The 23824-nt window shown below is 35.0% G+C and overlaps 2 protein-coding genes across 8 annotated transcripts; both read right to left on the bottom strand.

The window, feature by feature from the left end:
* Positions 1-1270: 1270 nt before the first annotated feature.
* Positions 1271-16617, bottom strand: LOC113777531 (tRNA-dihydrouridine(20/20a) synthase-like). 7 transcript variants are annotated; one of them, XM_027322649.1, is made up of 15 exons: positions 16436-16614; positions 16151-16330; positions 14982-15210; positions 14719-14845; positions 14112-14239; positions 13960-14029; positions 13773-13875; positions 12207-12324; positions 11966-12047; positions 9357-9401; positions 9178-9239; positions 8390-8462; positions 8235-8315; positions 5926-6006; positions 1271-1848 (listed from the first exon to the last, which is right to left on the bottom strand). In XM_027322649.1, the coding sequence occupies exons 3-15, from the start codon at positions 15176-15178 to the stop codon at positions 1684-1686; spliced, it is 1332 nt and encodes a 443-aa protein (XP_027178450.1). In that variant the 5' UTR covers positions 15179-15210; positions 16151-16330; positions 16436-16614; the 3' UTR covers positions 1271-1683. The 7 variants fall into 7 exon arrangements, with proteins under 7 accessions (XP_027178450.1, XP_027178453.1, XP_027178449.1 ...); XM_027322652.1 differs by having other exon boundaries at positions 14982-15104; positions 16151-16614; XM_027322648.1 differs by having other exon boundaries at positions 16242-16614.
* A 4099-nt stretch (positions 16618-20716) lies between these two features.
* Positions 20717-21514, bottom strand: LOC113776995 (zinc finger BED domain-containing protein RICESLEEPER 2-like). Its single transcript, XM_027322046.1, has one exon. The coding sequence runs from the start codon at positions 21512-21514 to the stop codon at positions 20717-20719; it is 798 nt and encodes a 265-aa protein (XP_027177847.1).
* Between the last annotated feature and the right edge of the window lie 2310 nt (positions 21515-23824).

Below are 23824 nucleotides of genomic sequence, written 5' to 3'. Positions count from 1 at the left end.
AACTCTTAAAACATCCAATTTTGTTTCTAAACATTTCCATTAGCTTCAAATTCACATTAATGCACAGATCCACTTAATTCATATGTAATGCATCATGATTTCTACTTCACAGCCTTCACAGCATGAATTTGATTTTCATTTATGAGATTGGTTTATGTGCTAATGTTACACAAATTACTCAATTCACTTGTTTCTTTCAATCTTGCATGATTTGAAAGCCTGAATTTTTTTTTTACATATTCACCCTTCTAATTTTTTTGTTTATTTGAATATTGAGATCAAGTTTGCATCTGTTCGCCACTTTTGAAGAAGTGGATCTCGTTTGAAGTTGATTTTTTGAAACAAAGAAAAAGAAATGATGAGGCAAAACACATTCAAAGGAACAATTAGTATAACAGAGTTTATCCTTTTTGCAATAATCAAGGCAATCCATTTGCTTCACAAACTAATATGATAAGTCCAAAAAAAAAAAACCATCGTTACTCTTCTATTCCAGCTAATAGAAAATGCTTTTTAGGATTAAATTCATACAATAGTAAGCTTGATTTGAGAACATAATGAAGAAAAATGTCTCCAAGGCATAATAGGTACTCAGTTAAAAATGGGTATATACAGCAACAATGTTTGTTTTGGTAAAACTAACAGAAATCAAAATTGTATATCTAACACAAATCTAATAGAGTACACTACTCACAAACGCATCTTGGCTAGAGATAATACATCCATAAAACCCCTCCCACCAAAACTGGAAGGGAAAGACTAATGCAGTCATCAAAATGTTGAGAGTAAAGAGAAAAAGAAAGGAAAGACTCGTAAACCTGATGTCATTGTGTATACAGATTACAGAGCAATACACGTAGATGTTGGAGATGGAAGAAGGTTGGAAAGTTCTTCACTGAGATGACAGCTTTCAATACTGTTCCAGAAGTCTTCAGTTTCAACGCATTAGCGGACGCTCTATGCAAGGGAGAAAAGATTGCAAATGCTCGAGGTACAGTCAGGATCTTGATCAAGCAAGCTCAGAATGATGATATGGTCTCAAACCATATGTGGCTTAAGGGCTCAAGTTATATTCAGGATCATGACTAAGCAAGATAAGAATAATAGTACGGTCTCAATGCATCTTGATTAAGGGCTATTTCACAAACAAGAGAAACAGTGATGCCATGTACCCCTTCCGGAAGTAAAAGTTGATCTCAAAGGAGTGGCATGTAATATAGCAAAACAAAGTTAATTTCAACCAACATAGTTTGCAGCAATATTGACCTGATAACATTGTTCAAATCTCTCTGAAATTCATAACTGGCGAATCAACACATGTTGAATAGTACCAATTCAGAAATACGAGTACTACAGGAAACTTGAATGGGCACCATAAGGAGTCTATATAGGTAAAATATCTGCCACAGGCATAGATTGGTGCACTTGAGAAGGAACCTAAGTCTCTAAATAACTTTGTAGAATCTTTAACTCAGGACATTGTTAGTCTAAACAGTGGTAGCTAAGAGTCTGCATGTAAGCCCTTTCATCCTATCTGCATGTAAGCCCTTTCATCCTACTTGTATCCTAAAAAGAAATTTCCTGATTTTACACGGGACATCCAATTTATATCCCAAAGAATAGAAACTACTGAATATCTTTGCAATACATAGCGAACATCAGAAGTTTTGCATGCATTTAAAGTTAGGCATACATGATCTCTTTTTCCGTGGTTATATATGGAGGAGGTAATAAACTTTTTGAATTGGCAAAAGCTTCTGTGCAACCAGATGGTGCCACACCAACAGGTGAATCCAGAACAAAGTCAGGAATTGCCACCAATGTCTCCTCCAAAAGGGATTTTATAGTCTGTAAAATTCAAAAATAATCATGTCAACATGTGTAGGAAGCACAAAACTGCTAAATCATTTTCTGCAACAAACTAATCACAATCATATTAAAGTGCAGAAACAATCACAGAAAGACAGGAACAGCTGACTTCAAGTCCATGGATATGACGAGCAGGCTTTTGCACTCAGTAGCACTTTTAAGTTGAATGGAAATTCATAGATTTCAATATCTTTTTCCTAGCTAATAACAAGGAACAAATCGACCATCAATATGGACACTATTAATGGATTTTAAATCACCAAATTTTGGCACTATGTTGAGGTTCAAGAAATGGTTACTGCATGCCATATATCTGCTGCATTAATGTTTCCAGGAGCTAGACAGTTTTGCATTTTTCTGGGAAATAGGCAGTTAGATAATGGTTAGTTCATGGTGCTTCGTTCTATTGCAAAATCTCTCTCTCTCTCTCCCCCTCCCTCTATCCTTCTTTTTTTCTCAAATTGTATACTTAGTAAACAGGCAATTGATCAAGCAAGCACATTTAAACTCTTTCATACTCCTACTTCAAAAACAAATATTAGGCTAGTAAAAAGATAGTCAACAATATTTGCAGATACCTTTGAGAGAACATGAAACAAAAATAAATTTACCTTACCCAAAACAAGATTTATTTATATCATGGGATTTTCTTACATCATGGTGGTCAAACCCTACCTCTAAACCACCGCCCCTTGCCCAATAGGGCAGGCAAGAATTTCCAAAGGCAGAAAAGAATTTTCAAACCACAAATTGCTGAAATAGTTAGGAGTACATGCAGCTAGTGATGCTTCTAAGATCACATTGCATGAATGGAGAAGCTCTATGAGAAATGTCTCAAACTGTTTTGCACTTTGATCAAATATCAACACTCTCATATTACTCGTACTTTCTTCAATACTGGTGCATATGATAGTAAATAAATTCAATAGCCAAAATTCCAGTTCTGATGGTTTAGAGGTTGTGAGGATGTTGCCAATTTAGTTTCCACTTCCCTCTCAGTTTTCTCCCAAGGTAAAGAGTAGTTACCTTCATCCAAGCAAGACCTCAATTAAAAGCCTTCCATTCACACAATCTCAAAACCTAAACCAAGCGTAGAGCCAGGAAAACGTATGTCTTAGAAGGCATGTACTATGAAAACCTCCAGACAGGATATCCTTCTTATGTGGCTAATCATAAAGGAAGAGGAAAAGAGCTACTGCACCAAAGAGTTCTCATCCCAAAGTAGTTAAACAATGACGCATGTTATCACAATTTTTATGTCTTAGAGGTACAGCAATAAGATTTTGTTGTTGCTAAGTCTTCCAACAATAACCAGAGTCTTCGGACAGTCAAAATAAATGCACATAAATATGCTAACTTAACATTTGGACTAATTTACCATCCAATTCCACTGCAGACCACCGCAATTCAGGTTTCACATGGATTAGAATATGATATAGTATTTTCAGGATCTGCTATTCCTTAAAGTGACTGTGGAGCAGTCAAAAATTCAGCCAAGAAGACAACAATCGCTGTTTCTATCATTTTTGTCTATTATTTTTCCTACTCTTTTTTTTAAAAGAACTTGAAATTCAACTCCCATGGTGAAGCAACCAAACAAAACAATGGAGCAAAGCATTTAGAAATGAATGTTACAGATAGTGTTTTCAACCTTCAAAACCAATTTATACTACATTGGTTTTGAGATTAATCTCTCATCCTTATTTTATTTCATTTATAATATCTTTATTCTTTTAGGCTATGAACTGCAGCATAAGCCTGTAGGAACAAACATTTTGAGAACATCAGCAGTTTCAGCATTGATAAACATCAGGTTCTAATTGATGTTCTAAGGCAGTCAACCCAATTCGACATTCAAAAACTAGCACAAGGTTGCCATTACTAAAACTGCCTTCAACAACAAGGGGATAACATAAAATCAATTCTCATCAGCCTATTGGTTAATACTCATGTAGAAGAAACTGTGTGAAAACAGAAAACTGTACAGTGACCAGACATAGTTTTTTCTTGCTAACAATAGTACTTTTATAAAGTTATTTAAGTATACTCAAAAAGAAAACAGTAAAGGTACAAGGAGGAAAGATCACCATGCCTTTTTTGCTATTTCTTTTCTTTAGGAGAAATGAAAAAGGTAGCCACTAAAGATGATTGAAAGCACTGCAAGAGCTTTTTAGGCAGAAAAGTATTGAACAAGCATATGTAATCTTTAAAATCATCTTCTTTCATTGCAACAATTAAATCTTATCAACTAGCTCTTATATTCTGCAAGTTAGGCTATAAAAAACAACAAAATAAATATGGATATCTGCCAAGGCCCAAGTTGCTTAAACATATGCACTTAAATGGGCAACTGGATAACCTGTAGAGGGCCTGAAGACCGTAGCCCCATATGAGGCTTTCGAAGGGAATTATGGCTGGCTAGGATACCTTTGTTGTTATAATACTTTTCTAGGTTAGTAATGGTGCTAGAGTGAAATTTTGGAAGGAGAAATGTTGTGGTCAAAACCCACTTACAACAGATTTTCCAGGATTTTTCATGTGCTGTGCTGCCAATGGAAAAGACTGAATTTCTCAGATAGAGCTCAAACCAAAACCATTGAATACACAGGAACATAAAATTAAGAAACCATAACTACCCAAAATATAATTAGCGACTGTAGACTGGAAGGTTAATTCAGTTCAGTCCCACCCAGTAAAGCTCTATGAATATTGTTAATCAGTACCACACACTTATAACTGGATGTTGAAACAAGGCAAGAGGAGCAACTTCATTGTCAAAGTCCTAGTATCAAAGCTTAGTAATAAAAGGAGAACAAAGTTTCCTTGAAAGGCAACACAGGCCCCTACGAAATGGTTTTCTTCACTCGAGGCCCCATTGCTAATGCCATCCTAACTATGAAAAAAAGGAAGAGAAGAGTTTAGCAGCTGGAGTTTCCATCTAACGAGGAAGAAATTGTTACGTAGATCATACTTGGGAGGAGGTAGCAAGAGTGTCAAAATGTGCAGATAAAAATGATTGGCACTACATGGTGATGCATGCAAGGGTAAGGTAGTATAAGCTTGTGATAGAGAAGGAAGAGGCGGACATGAAAGCTTGCATTTTTAGCAATATGTGAACCGTGGGCTTTACACGACAACAGGAACAAGAGGTCAAAATAAAAATGAATACAATAAATGCTATATTGGTTTACATGTCTTTCTGGAGCAATAAGACCAGCTCAACCTGTTTAGGTTTTTAAATTGGACTTCAGAGGCGAGCTATAACTACTCCTGCATACCTCCTGCAATAATTTTTGTGTTTTATCAAATTGCAATAGAACTGTAACACTATCTCATTCATACTAAGGTTAGTTCGGAAAGACAGTATAGGGGGTGCTAGCATCCCTCACTGCACAATAAACACAATTATTATCCTAGAACAAATTCTCAAAAAAAAAAAAAAACTTTATGACCTCATCATATTTCTACTGTACACTGCCCAAAAATGTTGGTGTTTCATATTTACTTCTCTGAATTATAAAGTGGAACAAGCCAGGATCAGTAAAAAAAAATATTCTTATGCTGGCAAAGAGGAATATGAAAAAGACAAACAGGAAAGGAAAGGTTGCACCCTTAGCAGGATATGGGATCTTTGGAATGACAGAAACAGGAAACCTCCAAGAAACAGAAAATTCCAAATAGAAGCTAAAGGGAACATTTTGATTTCTATATTTTTTTCAGGAGTAAATAGTCCATTTTGACAACTCGATTGACTTTCTCTCTGCACTTAGCACTTCAGTATGCCGTGTGTATGCCAACTGCTTGGTTATCCTACCTATAATTCAACTCCTTATTCCAGTTTTATGTTGGGAAAGAAAATATTCTTACCTGAATACTCCTTGCACGAAAAGTATTAACTAGGAAAAAAAAATCTCTATTGCACCTAACGGTCCATATTCACAGCTTAAGATAACGTGGATATGATGGTCCTATTGTAGCCAAGATTTATTAAGACAAAAATAAAACAAACACTTAAAAATAATGTCATTGACATATTTCTGTTTGATAGTAACATACCGTGCAATGTTGAAAAGCAGAGTCAACGTTGCGTTTCCATAAGGCATTTCCAGGCTCAGAATGAAAAAGACCAAGCAAAGGCTGCAGTAAGACAAAAGAATTGCATAAGTTTCGATTAGCAGTTTTAAGACAGCAACAGCTGGTATTTTACTTTCAACTTCCACCATTAATCAGGCAACACAGAACAGATAGTTGAATTCCCCAAGACCATGTGGTGGGATAGGAAGCATCACCCAAGTTGTGGTACCAATATACATATAGGCTTGTTCTCAACAGCTTATAAAATACTATAACCACATTATCAACATTGCAAAGTAAATTGATTTCAAAAATCTTCGGAAAAAATTTAAACATGTATCCTATTCATTTTTTAAAAAGCTAAAAGCTGCTTTTGAGAGCAACCCAAAGACTGCTGCTCAAAATTTGTGGTACCAATATCATTTTAGGCTTGCTCGAAACATCTTGTAACTATAATCAGTAATTTGAACTTGGGAAGTTGATTTCAAAAATCTTTGGAAAAAATTTAAAATGTGCATCTTTTTCATGTTTTTGAAAGCAATCCCAAGACTGCTTCTCAAAATCAGCTTTTCTCAAAATTTGTTGTACCAATTCCATTTTAGGCTTGTCTGGAACAGCTTATAAAAAACTATAATCGGGTTATTTGAAATTGGAAAGTAAGTTGATTCAAAAAATCTTTTAGAAGAAATGTAAAACATGTATCCTTTTGCATGTTTTATTAAGCCAAAAGCTGTTTTTACTAGCAACCCAGGACTGCTTCTCAAATTCAGCCTCTCATTTCAAAATAGCGGCTGGAGAACAAGCCCATGATTGACTCATAAAACCAAAAACACATGGAAAGAGTTTCTTCTACATATGTACAAGAAAATCTCATTTATGCAGACCCTCGTGCATTTTAAGTGTCTTCCACACAATTGAAATGCTTTGACAGCTTGTGGCATAGAGCACTAAGCTAAATTGACTTTTATTTAGGTAAGAGGAGAACAAGATAGAAATAGATAATATATCTCTAACCAAATTAGCAACTACAATTAAATCAGGAGATCCCAACAAGTACAACATATGCAAAGGGATGGAAAGCATGTGAAACCCATTTGAGCCAATCATAACAGAACATGACATATCACACACACAGACTTCCAAAGTCTCAAAATTGCAAGACAAAGAGAACAAGCCCATTTGACTTTTTTTGCCAGCTATAATGCAATACCAATGATAACACCCATAACCAGCCATTTGAAGCTCATCTACCAAGAAAACTGCAAAACTGGTCACAATAAATTCTCAAAATCTAATTTTAGTCCACAAATTTAAAATGAAGCAAATCCTACCTATACTTTTAACAGATGCACCTTACAGTCTGTAGGCTCACAGCCTTTCACTTCTTAGCTGGAAAAAAATCCAGCTAATATGCATGACATACGAAATTAATCAATATGATGACCTAACTTTCAGATTTTTGTCCCTTTAACTGTGCAGGATAGAAGAACATGCTTTGCACACATCACATCTATTGCAGGGAAATATGCATTAGTCCCTGATTTTGCCCCTAAACAGGCAGGTAATCAATTATGCTATTTACAGCCAGAAAAGCGATTGACACCAGAGCAGGAATCCTCATTATACAATTTCTAAACAATAAAGACCCCAATTGGTTCACATTAACCATTATGGACCATAACGACATTCTATCACTCTATCAGAGACAACTTGAACAATTGCCTTCAAGGAGTTGTTAACATATTATGCATGTAGTAAAAAACTAAAAACCTGTTGCATGTCATTGGCCAAGAGCATAAGACTAAATTCTAATGTTTCAAATCCAAAGCATGTGGCAACTTGGACATCTAGTCTTTTGCAGCAGCTGTTCTATAGAATCACGGCAGAGCTACCAACTCAAAATCTGTTCTTAAATGATGGGGAAACTGATACATTGTGGAAATTGAATGAAGTGCATAAAGAGATACTTTTGATTAAGCGGTTTCTGTGATATATGAACAAAACAACCAGATATGGCAAAAGTCCATTTGGGGACAGTTAGTTTGGGCCCCACTAGCTGGAGGCTGCGATTTGTGCTATGAGTGTGAAGTGCAAGCAAGAAATGACCATATGCAACATCCTATCCCCATTAGAAGAGGAATGTGATGATAAGCAAAAGCAGAGAAAGTTCAGAGAACAATAAAATGTCAACAATTTTGCACGTATTATAACCTGTCTCGTAAAAGAAAACGGAACGCAAGAACCCCGATGTTGAAAACATTAATTGGATGAAACATGAGCAGACTTCATACCTTAACAACATCCCGAACACTTGGTTTTTGCCCATATTTGCCAAGGACTGAATCACCATATATCTGGTACTGCTCAAGGACCTAGAACAAAAATATATGGACAACTTAGAAACACAGTCAATGGCAAAATATGATGCATAATCCAACTATAGAACCTGACGCCTGGTTAGATCACTTCGAGGTGCACCATATACTAAACTGTCTACATGTCCCAATGTTTGCCATGGACTGCAAAAATTAAACTTTTTATTTAGTCAACCAGGCAACAGAGAGAGAGAGAGAGAGAGATAAACTTGGTTTTTAGCCAACCAGGCAAGAGACAGAGAATGGCTCAAAAAGAGGTAAGATCATTTCCAAAAGTTGAGAATCATGATAAAATATATAATGCAGATAGCCCTATGTGATTTGTCACTGCTATTGACAGGTGAAAATTAGAAAATCTACTAATTGGCCACACCACAATATCAAGTGCAAATAAATGAAAGATGTCAAAAAAAATTCTCATTAGATAATACTTCATCTACTGTTTTTCTTTAATTCATGGTCCAGAATTATGCAGTGAAAAGTGACCAACAATTGTCATTAAAAATTCGAGATCTGGCATGGGCCATTTGATACCTAAACAAAAGGTAACCATTTCTTGATATCCACCCCCTTTTTACAAGCAAAGTGGAAAACAAAAGTATAGACACAAACCACATGCATATTAAATGTAGTACCCAGATCTATAAGAGTCTCTCAATATCTTCATCGAGAATTCTAATGACACATGCAACACAAGTCACATAAGTAAAAGATTATACTTAAAATGCAAAACTGAAGCTTTGAATGACTAGATTGAAGAAACAAAGTCCACAAGAGTTCATCAAGTGCTATCATCAACCAAAAACAACGCATCCATATTTCATAGATAGGAAGCATATGGGAAACGGCTTCTTCATACTTGCTATAGGCTGCACGTCCAAGCATAACACCATGAGCACCTTCTGTTCTTGCTGCATTTACCTAGGCAAAATTTCAATAGAAGTATATCGTCACCATTCGTAATGAAAAGGCTGTTAAGTTCTAGTCGATTGTTGTCAATGTTATTCGTTTCATTGCTATCATATTTTACCAAATCACCTGATGTGGCCTCAATGAAATTTCCATGAACCATGACTTCATAATCTATCATTTGCAAAGACAGAATAAACACAAAATACTAGTAACTCCAGATTCTTTAAGAGTATCAAACACTTGCTAAACAATAAAAACGAGCTAAAGGCACCTTTTTTGTGTATGGCAACGGTGACATTTATCCATATACTAATATCTGGGATCGATAACTTCAACACCCGAACTATGCTAGCTCAGTAGCTAATTTAGTGTATTTGAGCATATACACCTTTATGGAAATTTTATGTTGGTAGAATAAGAGTTTTAAGCTTAATTGTAGTGATTGGGAATAGCAAGATTGGTTGGATAGAGATATTATTAGATGACTGTCAGGTCACTCTGTGTGTGTGCAGAAACACACACACAGAAATAGATAAGAGTGCAGAGAAGAAGAAATCTGATCAAAGATAGAACAGAACATAGGCTTCAAACCTAAACAAGCGGGAGTTCATTTCCGAAGAATATTCTTCGTTTCATAAGCTGCCTAAAAGTGCTTGGATGGCACAGTTTTTTGGGTCAAATAGATTTGGAGACTAGAATATTTAATCTCACTATAAAAGTTGGAGACCAAGATATGACAGCACATGGTTGTCATTACCTCACTTTACAGTTAGCCTAGGCTACAAAAGCCTCAAGATGCAATTCCAAATGCAGAAACTATGAGCCAAACGTTTTGAACAAAGTCACTACCTTAACCCAGGCATAAAGCCAGCTTAAAACAAACAAAACAGACTTGCAAATGAGATATTCTAGATCAGCTCCATGTTATCATCTTGCCAAATCACAGTATTAATTTGGGACTCAACTTCCCCTTCTTTTCTAATATTCATCTGATCTTATAATATCCACATTTGGTCATGCATTTTCTGTAACCAAAAAGTTCCCCAATATTAATGTGGGTGTCCTAGGAGGTAGATATGGATAATAGCGACAAAACTTGCTAAACTTTCTAAGACAGTTAAATGGACTTGAAAGTGGGCGAAGTTACATTTCCATAATGATTTGAACAAGGCTTCCTAAAAAATGGATTCACTGTATCGAGTCTGCTAATTTTATCCGAAGTAATGTAAATACAAAAGTTGAGAGCAGACAAGGAATTGAGCTGGCTAAATACTTTGGTAATTATTTTTTGTATACAATCTATAGTGGAAGTCGTATCACCCATCTCTAACCCTGCCAGTGTAATTGGCACCTGGTGAACACGTGTCACAATCTGACTATCTTCACTAGCTTTTAAGCAAGAATAAGTTGTGAGTATGTCCAACTCTCTCAGAACATACATTAATCTATCTGCCCAAACTATAATGATTATTTAAAATTAAAAAAAAAAAAACCCTCCAGTACCAAATTTTTGTTCTAACAGTTGGAAAATTTGAATCCTGTCTTCCTTGCATCAGTTTAGTGTAGAATGCCAATTGAGATCCATTCCAAACAGAGATGCCCTGGAAACAATCTCTCAAGGATTTGGACCATCGCTTATGCCCAGATGAAGAGGAGTACTGTGGTTTTGATATAAACAGTTGCTCTTTGCTGTTTATTGGCAACCATACCCAGTATGGGGGACCCGCCAATCTAAGAAAAAGCTTTGTGAACAACAGATCCACCAATCTTCAAAAAGAAAAGTAAAACGAAGACTAATTTTATTTAAAAATGCTATTTCCATGGAATGCATCATCTACTTTAGATAATGGTACAGACAAATCAAATGGGCAAATCTAATCCAAAACCTCCAGAGTCATAAGTCAGCCTTCCTGCTCATTTTAACCATTTCCCCATGACCATTTCAAGTATTCCAGTATTTCCTAACCTCCCTATTAAAGATACCAAAAATCGTATCAAATCTACCTCCCACATCACATGTAACTCTTGGTCAACCGTGCTACTTTTGACCTTTCATTTTGACATGCCTTGCCTCTGGCCATGCAGACTTCTATACTAAACTCATTAGATTTCAAGTATCTCCAGCAAGTTTTTTCTACTTTTGAATTGATAGAGCAATTCCAGCTAAACCATAAACCATATATCTTACAATAATGCCAAGCTAGTAGGGACAGGGTCGAGTCCCCCTTTCCCTCCAGTAGCCCTCGTATGAGCAAAAACGTTTTCAGGAAACATAAAAAAAAAAAGGACGTTAACGGTCATGTCAGTTTGTAGTGATGCTTAAAGCAGAGTCCTCTTCCTATTCTGAGCAACATCCAAGCACTTTTCCTTGAGCTCACCATTAGAGCCATCCAAAGTCCCTAAAAACCAGTTCTGAATATCCATCAGTCCCCAAAATCGTTCATTTGAGTATTTTTGTTAACACTGCTCATTTCCTGTGTCCTTAGTCATCTAGTACGCATACACAATCAATTCATACCCATGATTCCTCCCTTAGCATTACATTTTTTAATACTGTCTTTGTGTGACAAGAAGGTAGATGGAGAGGATATTTTGAAAAGTTTCCATCTTGGAAACTTTCCAAATGACTGCAAACCAGAGCATAATCAATTGAATTTGCAAAAACACAACCCAAACAAATTTTAATCTTATCCAGCATCACCAATGCATACAATTAGATAATACTTCAAACTTACTTCATCTATGGTTTGTATACCTCCATTTATTGTAAACTGTAGATCGGGAAAATCACGCAACAAAGCATAATAGTATTCGTATCTGCAACACCAGCAAGTGTAAAAAGAAAGGACATTGAAAGTTAACTACAATGATGAAAGGGTACCATAAAAGCTGATTTTAATTGCTTAGTAATAGTAGAACATGTCTTCAACAGAAAGTTAAGCTAGAGAAACAAATTAATACTCGTTAAATACATACTTCAGGGGAGGAATTTTTCTATTTTCAGCTGGGGTGAGTCCATTAAGTAATGCTTTTCGGGAGTGTATAATGAAATGCCTAGTAGGTGATTGCGATGAAACCTTGTATATGAAATCACCTTCAAAAATGAGAAAAGTGAAATAGATCAGGAGAAATCCACGCACATTCCTACCAAGATTTTGCAAACACACAAAACAAAACAGAGCATTTAGCAAACACTCTTTGGTAAGCACACACATGCACACACATACCAAGCTTTTCCCAAACCTAGCCCCACGCACTAGCTGGCCTTCCAGACCAAACACAACGAGACTCCAAACCTGAGACCTGATGGATTGCTTTTTTATACTTTCAGATTTTGGGTAATGCTGTTGCACACTTCCCTTTCATAAGTTTTTTAGATGAAATTCCTACATGAAAGGGCTTGATTCGAAACTTCTTGTTTTAATGCAAACTTTGTAAAATTTTACAAAAGTAACAGCACTAATTGGAAAAAATGAAAGATTAACAGGGAAAAAGTCAAACAGGTCTCTATTTGGGAAGTTATAGTTACTTGTAAGCTCCATCATGCATTATATTACATAAATGAGTGACAAAAAAAAAGGTTTCAGCATAATGGAAGCCATTTCATAGTTGTGACTTTCAATCAAATGAAACAGAAAATTTTAATGACCACTCCTCCTCTGACCCCTAGATTGTAGAAGGGTCAATTTGCTCAAGTCAACACCAATCTACTCTTATGTTGATTGAAAGTTATGTCTTCTCTCTCGAAGTTTATGATTTATTGCATTAATGATACCAAAAGTAACAATTATAAACCCAAAGACAATAGAAATTGCAAGGGAATCATGCAAAACAGTTCCATGCGACATAGACACAATACACTAAAATTTATCCTTCCGACACAGATCAAGTATATGAAACCTTCAAGCAAGAGTGAGCATGCAAGTCTATGGGAACTAGCAATGCAAGAAAAGCAGAAAAAAGTTTGTATTTATGAAACTAGCCTTAAAAAGCAAATGTTGAAAAATTTTGGAAGGTCTTCCTCCTCAAACCTCCTTAATTTAAAAAACCAAAGCCTTATCTGATCCAGTTGAGTACCACTATTATAATAAGGAGTTAGCTTGGAGAGGCTTTAAATGGTATTAAGCTTAAACCATACCAAAGATTGATGAACACTATGTTACTTGAGAAAGTGAGAGTATCTTAGAAATCCATTTACATCCCGTAATCAGATAGAATATGTATTCGGTGATGGTTTACAGTGGCAATGAAGAGAGCAACACTGGATAAAGAGTATAAAATCATCCTTACTGGTTCTTAAACAATACAATCCATCCCAAAAAAAAAAAACAAAAACTAAGAAAATTATATAGAAACAGAAATGATTAAACAACAATTAACAGTATAGTGAGGAGATTGAGTGATCCAAACTTTGGTCCAACGATTTTAAGAAAGCCAACATTTCTTATAACAAAAGATGTGTCCTCATTTCTAAGAAGTGAGACTTTTTATAATTAATTTCAGCATGTGAACTGCAAAAATCTTTTGCTTAAGTCAACTTACAGAGCTCATTATATGAGTCATGGTCATCAACACCGATTCGGCATTTGACACTCACAGGTACATCAGTGTTTGCAGCTATAACTGACATGGCCTCAGCAACAAACTTCCCTTGTAAAAACAAATTTGTCTCTTCAGACCATATTCACATGAACAAAACTAACTTATATTTAATCAACCAGTAAAAGACCTTTGGATCCAGCATAAGACGCACGCCAAAACAGCCATGTCCAGCTACCCTTGGGCTAGGACAACCACAACTGTTGAATAGAAGTGGTTTAGTTCAAATTCAAAAGGCAGCAAAAATCAAGAGCTTCTGCATACAAGACAAAAAAAACAAACTTGAAATTGATTTCATCGTAGCCATAGGGATCTGCAAGTTGAGTTGCTTTTGCGAGGTTATCCAAATTACTTCCCCCAATCTGAAGTACTATTGGATGTTGCTCTGGACCATATGCCAAGAATCGGTTCTGAAAATCCCAGAAAAATAGTCAGTATGAGATGTCTCTGGAAATTCCTTACTAGACTCGCCAAATGCTAATTTGGCACAATAGACCTCTTTTTCCACTTAAACTGCATTTACAGATTGAAACTGAAGTGCTGGTTCTGGAAAAAAAATATTATACAGTATTTTATATGCATAGACAGTTGATCACAAAAGATACAAAAGAACATTATATCTGGCACGAGGTACAAAAGAAATGAAGATTCTGAGATAATTTAATCATAAATCTGCCTATGCCTCAGGAACCAAAAAATTTCTAAGATAATCACCAGCATAACAGTAGCAAACATGAATATTACACACAATCATATCTCCCCAGTTTCAATGATCAGAATGCTTGACGGTAAGATTTTTTTCTTTTTTCTACATCTCCATGTGATGACATTCTGGTTACCTTTTTTTCCACCCATTGCTCATCAAGAAGAAAATCTCCTGAAGACTTACCAAATCTCCTTTCTGAAAGACAATTGTCTCTGCAGCAATCATTTCTGTGTATAACCATGCATGTTTTGAGATGAGCCGTGCTAAAGTCCTAAAGTGATTATCTGTCCAATCCATCATTGGTGCCACACTGAAAATTCAACCTCTATTAGCAAGGCGAAGAAATTTCTTGACAAGAAGACACTAAACAAAAGACAAGTCATGCTGAGGAAAATAACAAAGTCATGCTACAGTCAAATAAACTGATCAGAATATCAAGGAGTCACCTGAACCAAGAAGGGTGATAACGCAGAGAAACCATTATAGTTTCAGTATGTAAGTGGCTCCTCTTACAGTAATGGTACACCCTTGACTTTGTTGAACTTCCATAAAACAGACTTGATGACAATCTGCCATGGTTTTTCAGGACACAACAAAAAGGAGTAAGAGAAGAAATTAGTGTATGTCCAGAATACTTCACCATTCCTTTGGACCAAAGCCAGCCCTTTGATGCACCTATGCCACGAATAAAAGTGACATCACCAAAGAGGCACATGAATTTTGATCATATAGATGAATTAATAACAAAACCTTCCACATGTTTAGATTATCTACAAGGTGACATTTAAAAAAAAAAAAAGACCATGGATCATTTGTCAACACACCCTACAGTGCTCCTCCTGAATCATGGATAACTAAAGAGAAACAAACAAGAAAAGAGTGTTTAAGATGATTAATTGTAGAAAAATTTGCCTCATCTGATAACATTCCCAAGTATAGGAACCATAAACTTCAAAGTAATCTTACATCATTAATCCACTTAAAATCTTAAAGCACCAAGAAGTTTAATAAATTTATCTTTATGGAAGTTTCTCGCTTGCTTGCCCTTTCTTTTATAACGCCCTTGAGATTTCCAAACTAATCTGTTAACCAACATTACTTGGACTCTGATCACAGAAAGTTAAATCTGATACCTAAAGTGCCTAATGTAGGAAGCGAACAAGTCCAACTTTCTAGTGGTATGACAGAAAGGACGAAGATTAAACTTGAATAGTCAACACTGAAGCAATAATTTCCAAGCTATTAAAGAAAACCCCAATTATTAGCAGGTAACTAGATTTAACCTCTCCACGTTCATTCAACTGAATGTACATTATGCACTTAGGAAGAAAAAACAGTTGCATATACTTTATCTCAACCCATAGGAGTGGAATGTGATAATCGTAGTGTTTAGTGTGGCTTCATCTGAACTTGATTCTTAATTTTCATCGCATTGGCAGATGGGGCAGGGAAGAGGGTCAAAGTTATGTGGACTATGTGGTAACTGAATCTTGTACAAGCTCTTCTTTACAAAATCTGAAGACAGAGCAACCCTATCCCCTCTCCCTCCCCCACAACTACCGAAACAGAAAACCCAAAATACAAAAAGAATCTTCATGACTTCAAAACTTCTTACTATTTCATTGGTTCACAATACATGTTCTTGCATTCACTACTGTGATAAGCAGCTTATGGATTTAATATTCAATAACCAGAGTTTTTTTCACCTCCCTCCAAGCAACCTAAAGGGTAGGTAGCCGCACCAAAAATGTTGTGTAAATATAATCCAACTTCACATGAGCATTTCGTCGAACATCTGGCACGCAACAAATGGCTAAAGGAATTCGCATCCCAGACTTGAAGAACTAAATCAACCAGCTGAAGGGAGAGCAAAGGAGCAGTAAAGGGATGGTGGATTTACGTTGATAAGGGGAGAGCTTGACGTTGTCGTTTTTGCTGCCTGATTCTTTCTTCACAGCTGATGAAAACCACACCTGCAGAAAACGAAAACTTGTGGCTTTGCTCTGTTTTTTCAACTCAACGGACAAGGAGGAGGCACGAGTCTTCACTATTGGCCTCTCGCTCAAGACAAGGCATCTTCTTGTCTGTTATAAATTCTGTACGTTAGAGTGACACCCTAGGTTTTGCCAGATTATTTGGGAAATATATAAACTCTTAATACATTTTCTTTAAAAAAAAACTCTTAATATTTGAATTTTTCAATTGTGTAAAAGTGCCAAAGTACTTCGAGTAATATTCCAATTATGTAAAAGCATGAAAATTATTTGAAATATTTGGATAGGAGGTTATTTGAAATATTTATTTGAGATAATTACTGTAGCACTTTTTGTGATGTGATGTACGTGAGATAAAAAGGTAGTTAGAAATTGTATTTATGATGTAAGTAGAAAAAAATTTGAAATTTTGTTTGCAAATCTTCCTATCCAAACAAACTCATTGTATACATGCCTGTTTCGTTTGCAGAAGGTGTAATACTTTTATAATACAAGAAAATTGTTCATAAACAAAAATGAATTTTTCTAATATGTGTCCATAGGCCACTCGTTAACACAATTAAGATTCGCCTAACCTATTATATATATATATATATATATATATATACATACTAACAATTATTATCTTCTCTTTTATTTATATATTTTCCCTTTTTAATATTATCTACCCTCCCATCCTCCTTTATATTTATTTTCTTTCCCTTATTAATCTTACATTTCCAAAAAAAATATGACACTTAAAATATATTTTAACGATTGCCTAAAGCACCAATTAGACAGACCTAACAAAAAAATATGTATAAACACAACTATTTGCTGCTTGTACACATATTTTTTTATATTACAATATAAACTAGGCATGGTGTTAAAATATCATTAACATAAATTTAGCTAGCCCTATCTTAAATATTTGGAAACATGGGTAAAGTAAATTTAGCTACCCACTCAATTAAATGTCGATTCAACCACCAAATCAACCAACTCAATTTTATCAAATTCGAACTTGGCAAACTTTCAATGTAAAACATGAGTTCGACCTCTACCTCAAATTCGAGCCTAGTCAAACTTGAGTTTAAGTCTATTCAATTTTAAAAAATAAAAAATACTTATTTTATTTTTAAAAATGAATAAAATATATGTAATTTTATTATTTAAATAATATATATGTGTGTGTGTGTTTGAGCCAACTCGTGAACTAACGAGTTTAGTTTTTTTATACTTGCTATATATTTGATAACTCGATTTGATTGGTTTGAACTCAATGTTGATGTCAAGAATCGATCATCAAGAAGAAGATATGAGAAAGACAAGTTGAAAAGGAAGAAGAAAAAGGAAGAACGCAGGAAAGATGAGAGAGAGAGAGAGAGAGAGAAATAAACAGATGAACTAGAAATTAGAAAGAATTGACTTGAAAATTCTGATATTGCTCAATAACTTCCAACTATTTAGAAGTATAAATACACGTTTATCCTTCTTAACCAATCCAAAACCCTCCACTAAACTACAATATTAACAATTAAAGATATGGATTATCCAATACATTTGGGGTCATGACAATACTCCCCTCTTAGAATGCTTGTCCTCAAGGATTGAGCTTTGAAACTAAAACCAATGTTTTGAAACTCGAACCGTTAATTGAATCGGCAAGGTATTTGAGTCGAGATTTAATCGGTCGGACCAGTTCAACCTTGGTTCAATGAATTTTTTAAAAAATAATTTATATAAATATATATGCACAAAGTAAGACATGCACTGGACTAATTTAAGATTTTATATGCTGAAAAGTTTAATATTTTGAAAGAACTTGGATTTTCACAAATATATTTTTAAAATTATTAGTTGAAACAAATAAATTACATTTCAATCTCAATATTATCTACCAAATAAATAATCTTATATCCAACCCAAAAATACCACAATATTCTGAAATTATACAAAATTCACATCTATGGGAATTAAACACTGTGAGTTTAAATTTTAATTTACATTTTTTGGATTTAGATATTACAACTTAAAAAAAAGTTTGGAGTTTGAAAAAAATCAGGAAAATAGAAAATAGAAATGCAAATTTGATAAGAGGCAAAAAATGAGAAAAAAGTGAGTAGATGTGGCGTATAATAATTAGTCATTGGGATTAAGGAAAACCTATTTTTTTTTCAATTCAATAGAAAAAAACAAAAAAATCACCAATTCAACGGTTCAATCCGGTTCGTATGGTTTGAATTGTTTTTTACCAATTTTTATATCCAATCAATCCAAAATATGAACCAAACCAGAATTATGAATAGTTCGCGGTGTAACGGATCGAACTGGCCGATCCGATCTGATTTTCAAAACAATGCTGAAAACTGGAGAAATGCAACATTCACAGAAATCTTGTGAACTATTTTGGTCAACATCAGACAATCAAATGCAGCTTCATAATCTTCTAATATTGGTTGCTTTCCCAATGGCAATGTGCTACTCAAAGACGGTGCAACAAGGGAATTTATTTGATCTCACCCTTCCAAAACTCTATGAAATGCTGTTTTCTAAGTTGGAACAACTCCTTTTGCAACAAACGGTTGTAGCCAATTCCTAATACTAGTCAATTTCTGAATTTTGAGCTTCAAGTTTTCTAAGTTATGCACATATTTCTTAAAGAGTAAATGTGAAACTCTTGAATGTAACAATTCCCTCAAACTACCAGTGCCACCCTTAAATGTAGACGCACACTCAATCTAGGGTCTACTAATATACTGGTTAATTATTGTAAGAAGCTGCTCAACAATTACCAAGTCCGCCGGTAACTTACTTGGCTTCAACATTGAATCAAATACCTTTTTGAACATATCAAAGAAGCCAAGCAAAAGGGAAAAATAATCTTCTATTGTCATCAAGCTCTTAGAAGATGTTACACATTTCAACTCCACAAATGGATGTTTGATCTTGGTATACCAAAAATCAAAGAATATCTTCACCTTAGTAGCTGTCAATAGCTCCTGCAAAGTGATTTTTTCTTCCTCGAAGAGTCCAGGAGTGTCGCACGGATGCCTTCATAAAAATTTCAGATTCTGCAATCACATTCCTCCTTGAATTAAGATTGATTTCTCTGGAACTAATGAACCACTAATTTAATCATTTCTACATCCACACCAGCTTGGTAACCACTAAGGCCATCAAAAACAAGAATGACACGTGTATTTGATTCAGTAGCAAATGATGAATCTTGATCATCAGCAATATCTTCAAGGAGAGACATGCAACCAACATTCAATTTTACCCAAGTGACTATTCTATAATTTTGATTTGGACTTTGATTAATACTTCTTGTAAGAGTGCCACCTTTGAACCCAGTAATAACTTCAACCCATGGTTTAATCACAACTTTGGACTCCTTACCTCTGTCTGTCAATCGGGCCTAATGAGTCGGGTTTTTATAAGCCCAAACTCAGCTCATTTAATTTATAACATCTTCGGGTTTCGGGTTAATAAATGTGAAACTCATGCTCGACTCACAAACTCATGCTCGACTCACATAATATTCGGGTTGAATCCAAACTCATATAAAAATTTACTCAACCAATAAAAAAAGTTAAAGTTTTAGATATACATTACCAATATTGCTCTCAAAAAAACCGGTAGAGGAGTTGATTTTAACTCTTGGACGGAAGAGGAGCTGGTAGAATAAACACTACTTGTTAGTCTAAATATCAACAAGAAATCAAATAATTAATGAAAATTTTTAAATATTGCTACTAACCAGTAAAATCAAGATCAAATTCTTGTTCAAAATTAATTTCCTTAGGTGCATCTTTAATCCAATCTTGAGTACAAATTAATGCTTCAACAGTGGAGGATAACAATGAGCTACGAAACTTGTTCAAAACACATCCCCTTGTACTGAAAGCACTCTCAGATGCAACAGAAGAAACATGAATAGCTAAAATGTTTCTTGTCATCATGGACAATATTGGAAATTTGGCTGCATTAGTTCTCCAATAATCCAATACATCAAATGATTTTTCTTCATCGGCCTTGCTTGGATATATCTTTTCCTCCAAATAAGAGTCCAACTCTGTCTTGTTACAAGTGCTATATTCTTCCTCGTCAAAACTATAAAAATCATCCATGTAATTCTTCTTTACTGTGGAAGAAGTGTTGTTGCCTGTCCCTATAGTTTTTTCGTTTTGTGAAGTTATATCCTACTAACAACTCACTTCATAAACCTTTACATACTCGATGAAAAGATCCTGAAGTGTTGTGTGAACACGATCTAACATATATGGTGCTAAATAGCTCTCATAAATCTTGCTAAAGATGGTCTTCAATTTTCTCATTTTAAACCTGGGATCTAAAACAAAAGCAACAGATAGCAAGATATTTGGCTCTTTTTCTAACCAATATTTCTCAATTTTCACCAACATGTTCGATGCCATGCTTCCAAGAAGTGGACTGTTCTCTATAGAAGTTTCCCTTAATAACATGAACACATGGTAGATTACACGAAGAAACACATTAGCTGTGCAATATTTGCTGCCAGAGAAAATTTTTGTGACAGTATAAAAAGTTTCTAGAAAATCATGAACAATCCGAGCTTTTTCCCAATCATCAGCCAATGGAGGATCCTTGAAGTTCAAATCACGAGTTTTCATACGATCATAAGCTCTCCTATAATGTAATGCAGATTCAAGCATTAAATATGTTGAGTTCCACCTTGTACATATATCTAGAGATAACATTTTGCCTCTAGAAATACATTCCTGGTCAGCATAGTGTAGAAACTCAAGTTTTCTCTTAGCAGATCCTCTAACATATTTAACTGCATTCCTAACCATATGAATACAATCATTAATCTCATCCAATCCTTCTTGAACAATCAAATTAAGAACATGATTCCAACAACGAACTTGAATATTGCTCCCATTTACCAATAATACACCTCTAAATGAATAATGCTCTTGCAAGCATCTAGCAACAACATCATTAGTTGAAGCATTATCCATAGTTATGGTGCATATCTTATCAATATTCCACTCTAACAAGCAATTAATAATTATATCAGATAGATTCTCCCCGGATATCTTCATTGGAACCAAGACAAAATTGATAATTTTTTTATGCAATTTTCAATGATTATCTATGAAATGAGCAGTCAATGCCATGAAAGGGAGATCCGTTTTAGATGTCTAAGTATCTGTTGTCAAACATACTCTTGGTTTGGATTGCAAAAAAATTTCCTTCAATTTATTTTTTTCAAATTCATATATTTTCATACAGTCACTTTTCATTGTGTTTCTAGACACAAATTTAACCTTCGGATTAAGACTCAGAGCATACTTCTAAAATGATTTATCTTCAACGAAATTGAATGGCAGCTCTCGATTAATTATAAGCTCTGTTAGATCTTTTCGACTACTCTCTTGATCGAATTTTCAAACAGAGTTATTAACTTGATCTGAATTACCTTTGGAGAAACTAAGAAGTGTTTGCCCTTTTGACGATTGTCCACCCATGGCTCTTTTGTAGGCTACACATATGCCCCTAAATATATGTCGATGCAAATAAGTTGTTCATCCTTTGCTACAGCAGGAGAAAACTTTCTTGCAATAATTGCAAGTACATTCCTCTTCCTTTGGTGAAATCTTGGTGAAATGGAGCCAAACTTTGGACCTCACATTCATTTCTTTTTTCCTCTTTTCACCTTTATTTGTTTCTTCTCCTTCAGGTTCTTGTTCAGCTGCAGTTTTTGTTGCTTCAACATCTGTGATTGTAATAACAATGTCTTCATTGTTTGCATCTGACATCTAATGCCAAAAAAAGGAAAATTGAAAAACAGGAGAAGATTGAGAGACGGAGTGGAGACTAGAGAGCGAGAGCTTTTTTTTTCTTCCTGTGTCTTCTGTCTTTTTCTGCTCTTTCTTTCTTCTATGTTTTTCCTTCTCTCTTTCGTTGCCTCCCTCTCTTCTCTTTTTTTTTCTCAGATCCCCCCTTTCTCTCTTCTCTTTTCCCCCTTTCTTTTTCTTCTCATTTCTTCTTCTTTTCTTCTCTCCCTTTTCTCTTTTTCTTCTTTTAGCCATTGTCTCTTTCCTTGTTTTTCCTCTTACTCCTGTCGTTGCTCACCTGCTCAAGTTGCTCTTCTGTGGTCAAAAGGATGGCTCATGGCTCATGATGGCATCCACTTTTTCTTTTCTTTTTTTTAACAAAAACTAATGTTTTTTTTGATTTTCTACAACTAAAACATAAATATTGTATATAATACCTATATATATAATTATATTACCAAAATATAAATATTATAAATATTACCTATATTATATTATATATAGGGCCGGGCCTATTGGGCTTGACCTAATAAAACCCAAGCTCGGCTCATATTTAATATGAGCCTAGTTTTGAGGCCCAAGCTCAGCCCGACTCACTGATATTGTAGGCTCATTGGGCTTTTTATAGGGCCGAACGGATCGGGTTCGGGCTGGTCCGGCCCTATTGACACTCCTATTACCGATGATTCCAGTGAAATGCTCTTGAAGAAAAACAACTACAAAAACCTCCATGAGGTTTCCCCGCTTCAAGAAGTGTAACACAATTTGGTGTCTGCCTTCAAGACACTAATTACATAATCTACAATTAATCTAAGAGTTCCTAACAATATCAATAATCTGAATTCTTCAACCCCTTTCTAATTCTTTTCAAGAATAGCTCATTGCTGCTGTATACCAGGCTCATCAGCTTTATCTTGCAATGTTTCTCTTTCTAATTCATGACGCGCCTCAAAAGATTTAGACATATTATTATTTCCTTTCATCAATTGCAGGTCATGGGACTCAATATCAACATTCTCTTGTATACAAATTCCATGAGTTTCATTCTTCGTATCATTCATCAATTGACAATTTAATATGATTTCGTCACATTTTCTCATCCTTTCCCCAGAATTTTCTATAGAAATCATAATCAAATCACTGATTGAAACATTTCGTAGTAAAATGTTGCCTATTTCTTCCTTGTTCGACTCTTCCTCAAGATTCACCTTCTTAAAATGAGAAACTTGATTCTTGGAATTGCTTTAATCAAACAAGTGTTGTTCCTCCACAACAAATCTTCGATCACTATCAAAGCATTCTTCCGTTAGAACCCTTTTTCCACCATTGAAGGCTTGAATCAACAGATCAAACTTTTGGTCTAATCTTTCCATTAAGGCATCCAATTTCTTATTGTTTTCTTGAAAACTTTTATGAAGATCTTCGCTAAGGTTTTGGTGGAATTCCTGGCAACTGCACATTAGTTTTTGCAATTGTAGATCTTGATTCTTG

This window comes from Coffea eugenioides, chromosome 7 (genome assembly GCF_003713205.1).
Source record: "Coffea eugenioides isolate CCC68of chromosome 7, Ceug_1.0, whole genome shotgun sequence".
Lineage (NCBI taxonomy): Eukaryota > Viridiplantae > Streptophyta > Magnoliopsida > Gentianales > Rubiaceae > Coffea > Coffea eugenioides.
Note: the sequence above shows the minus strand (reverse complement) of the source record. Positions and strands in the feature narration are given on the sequence as shown.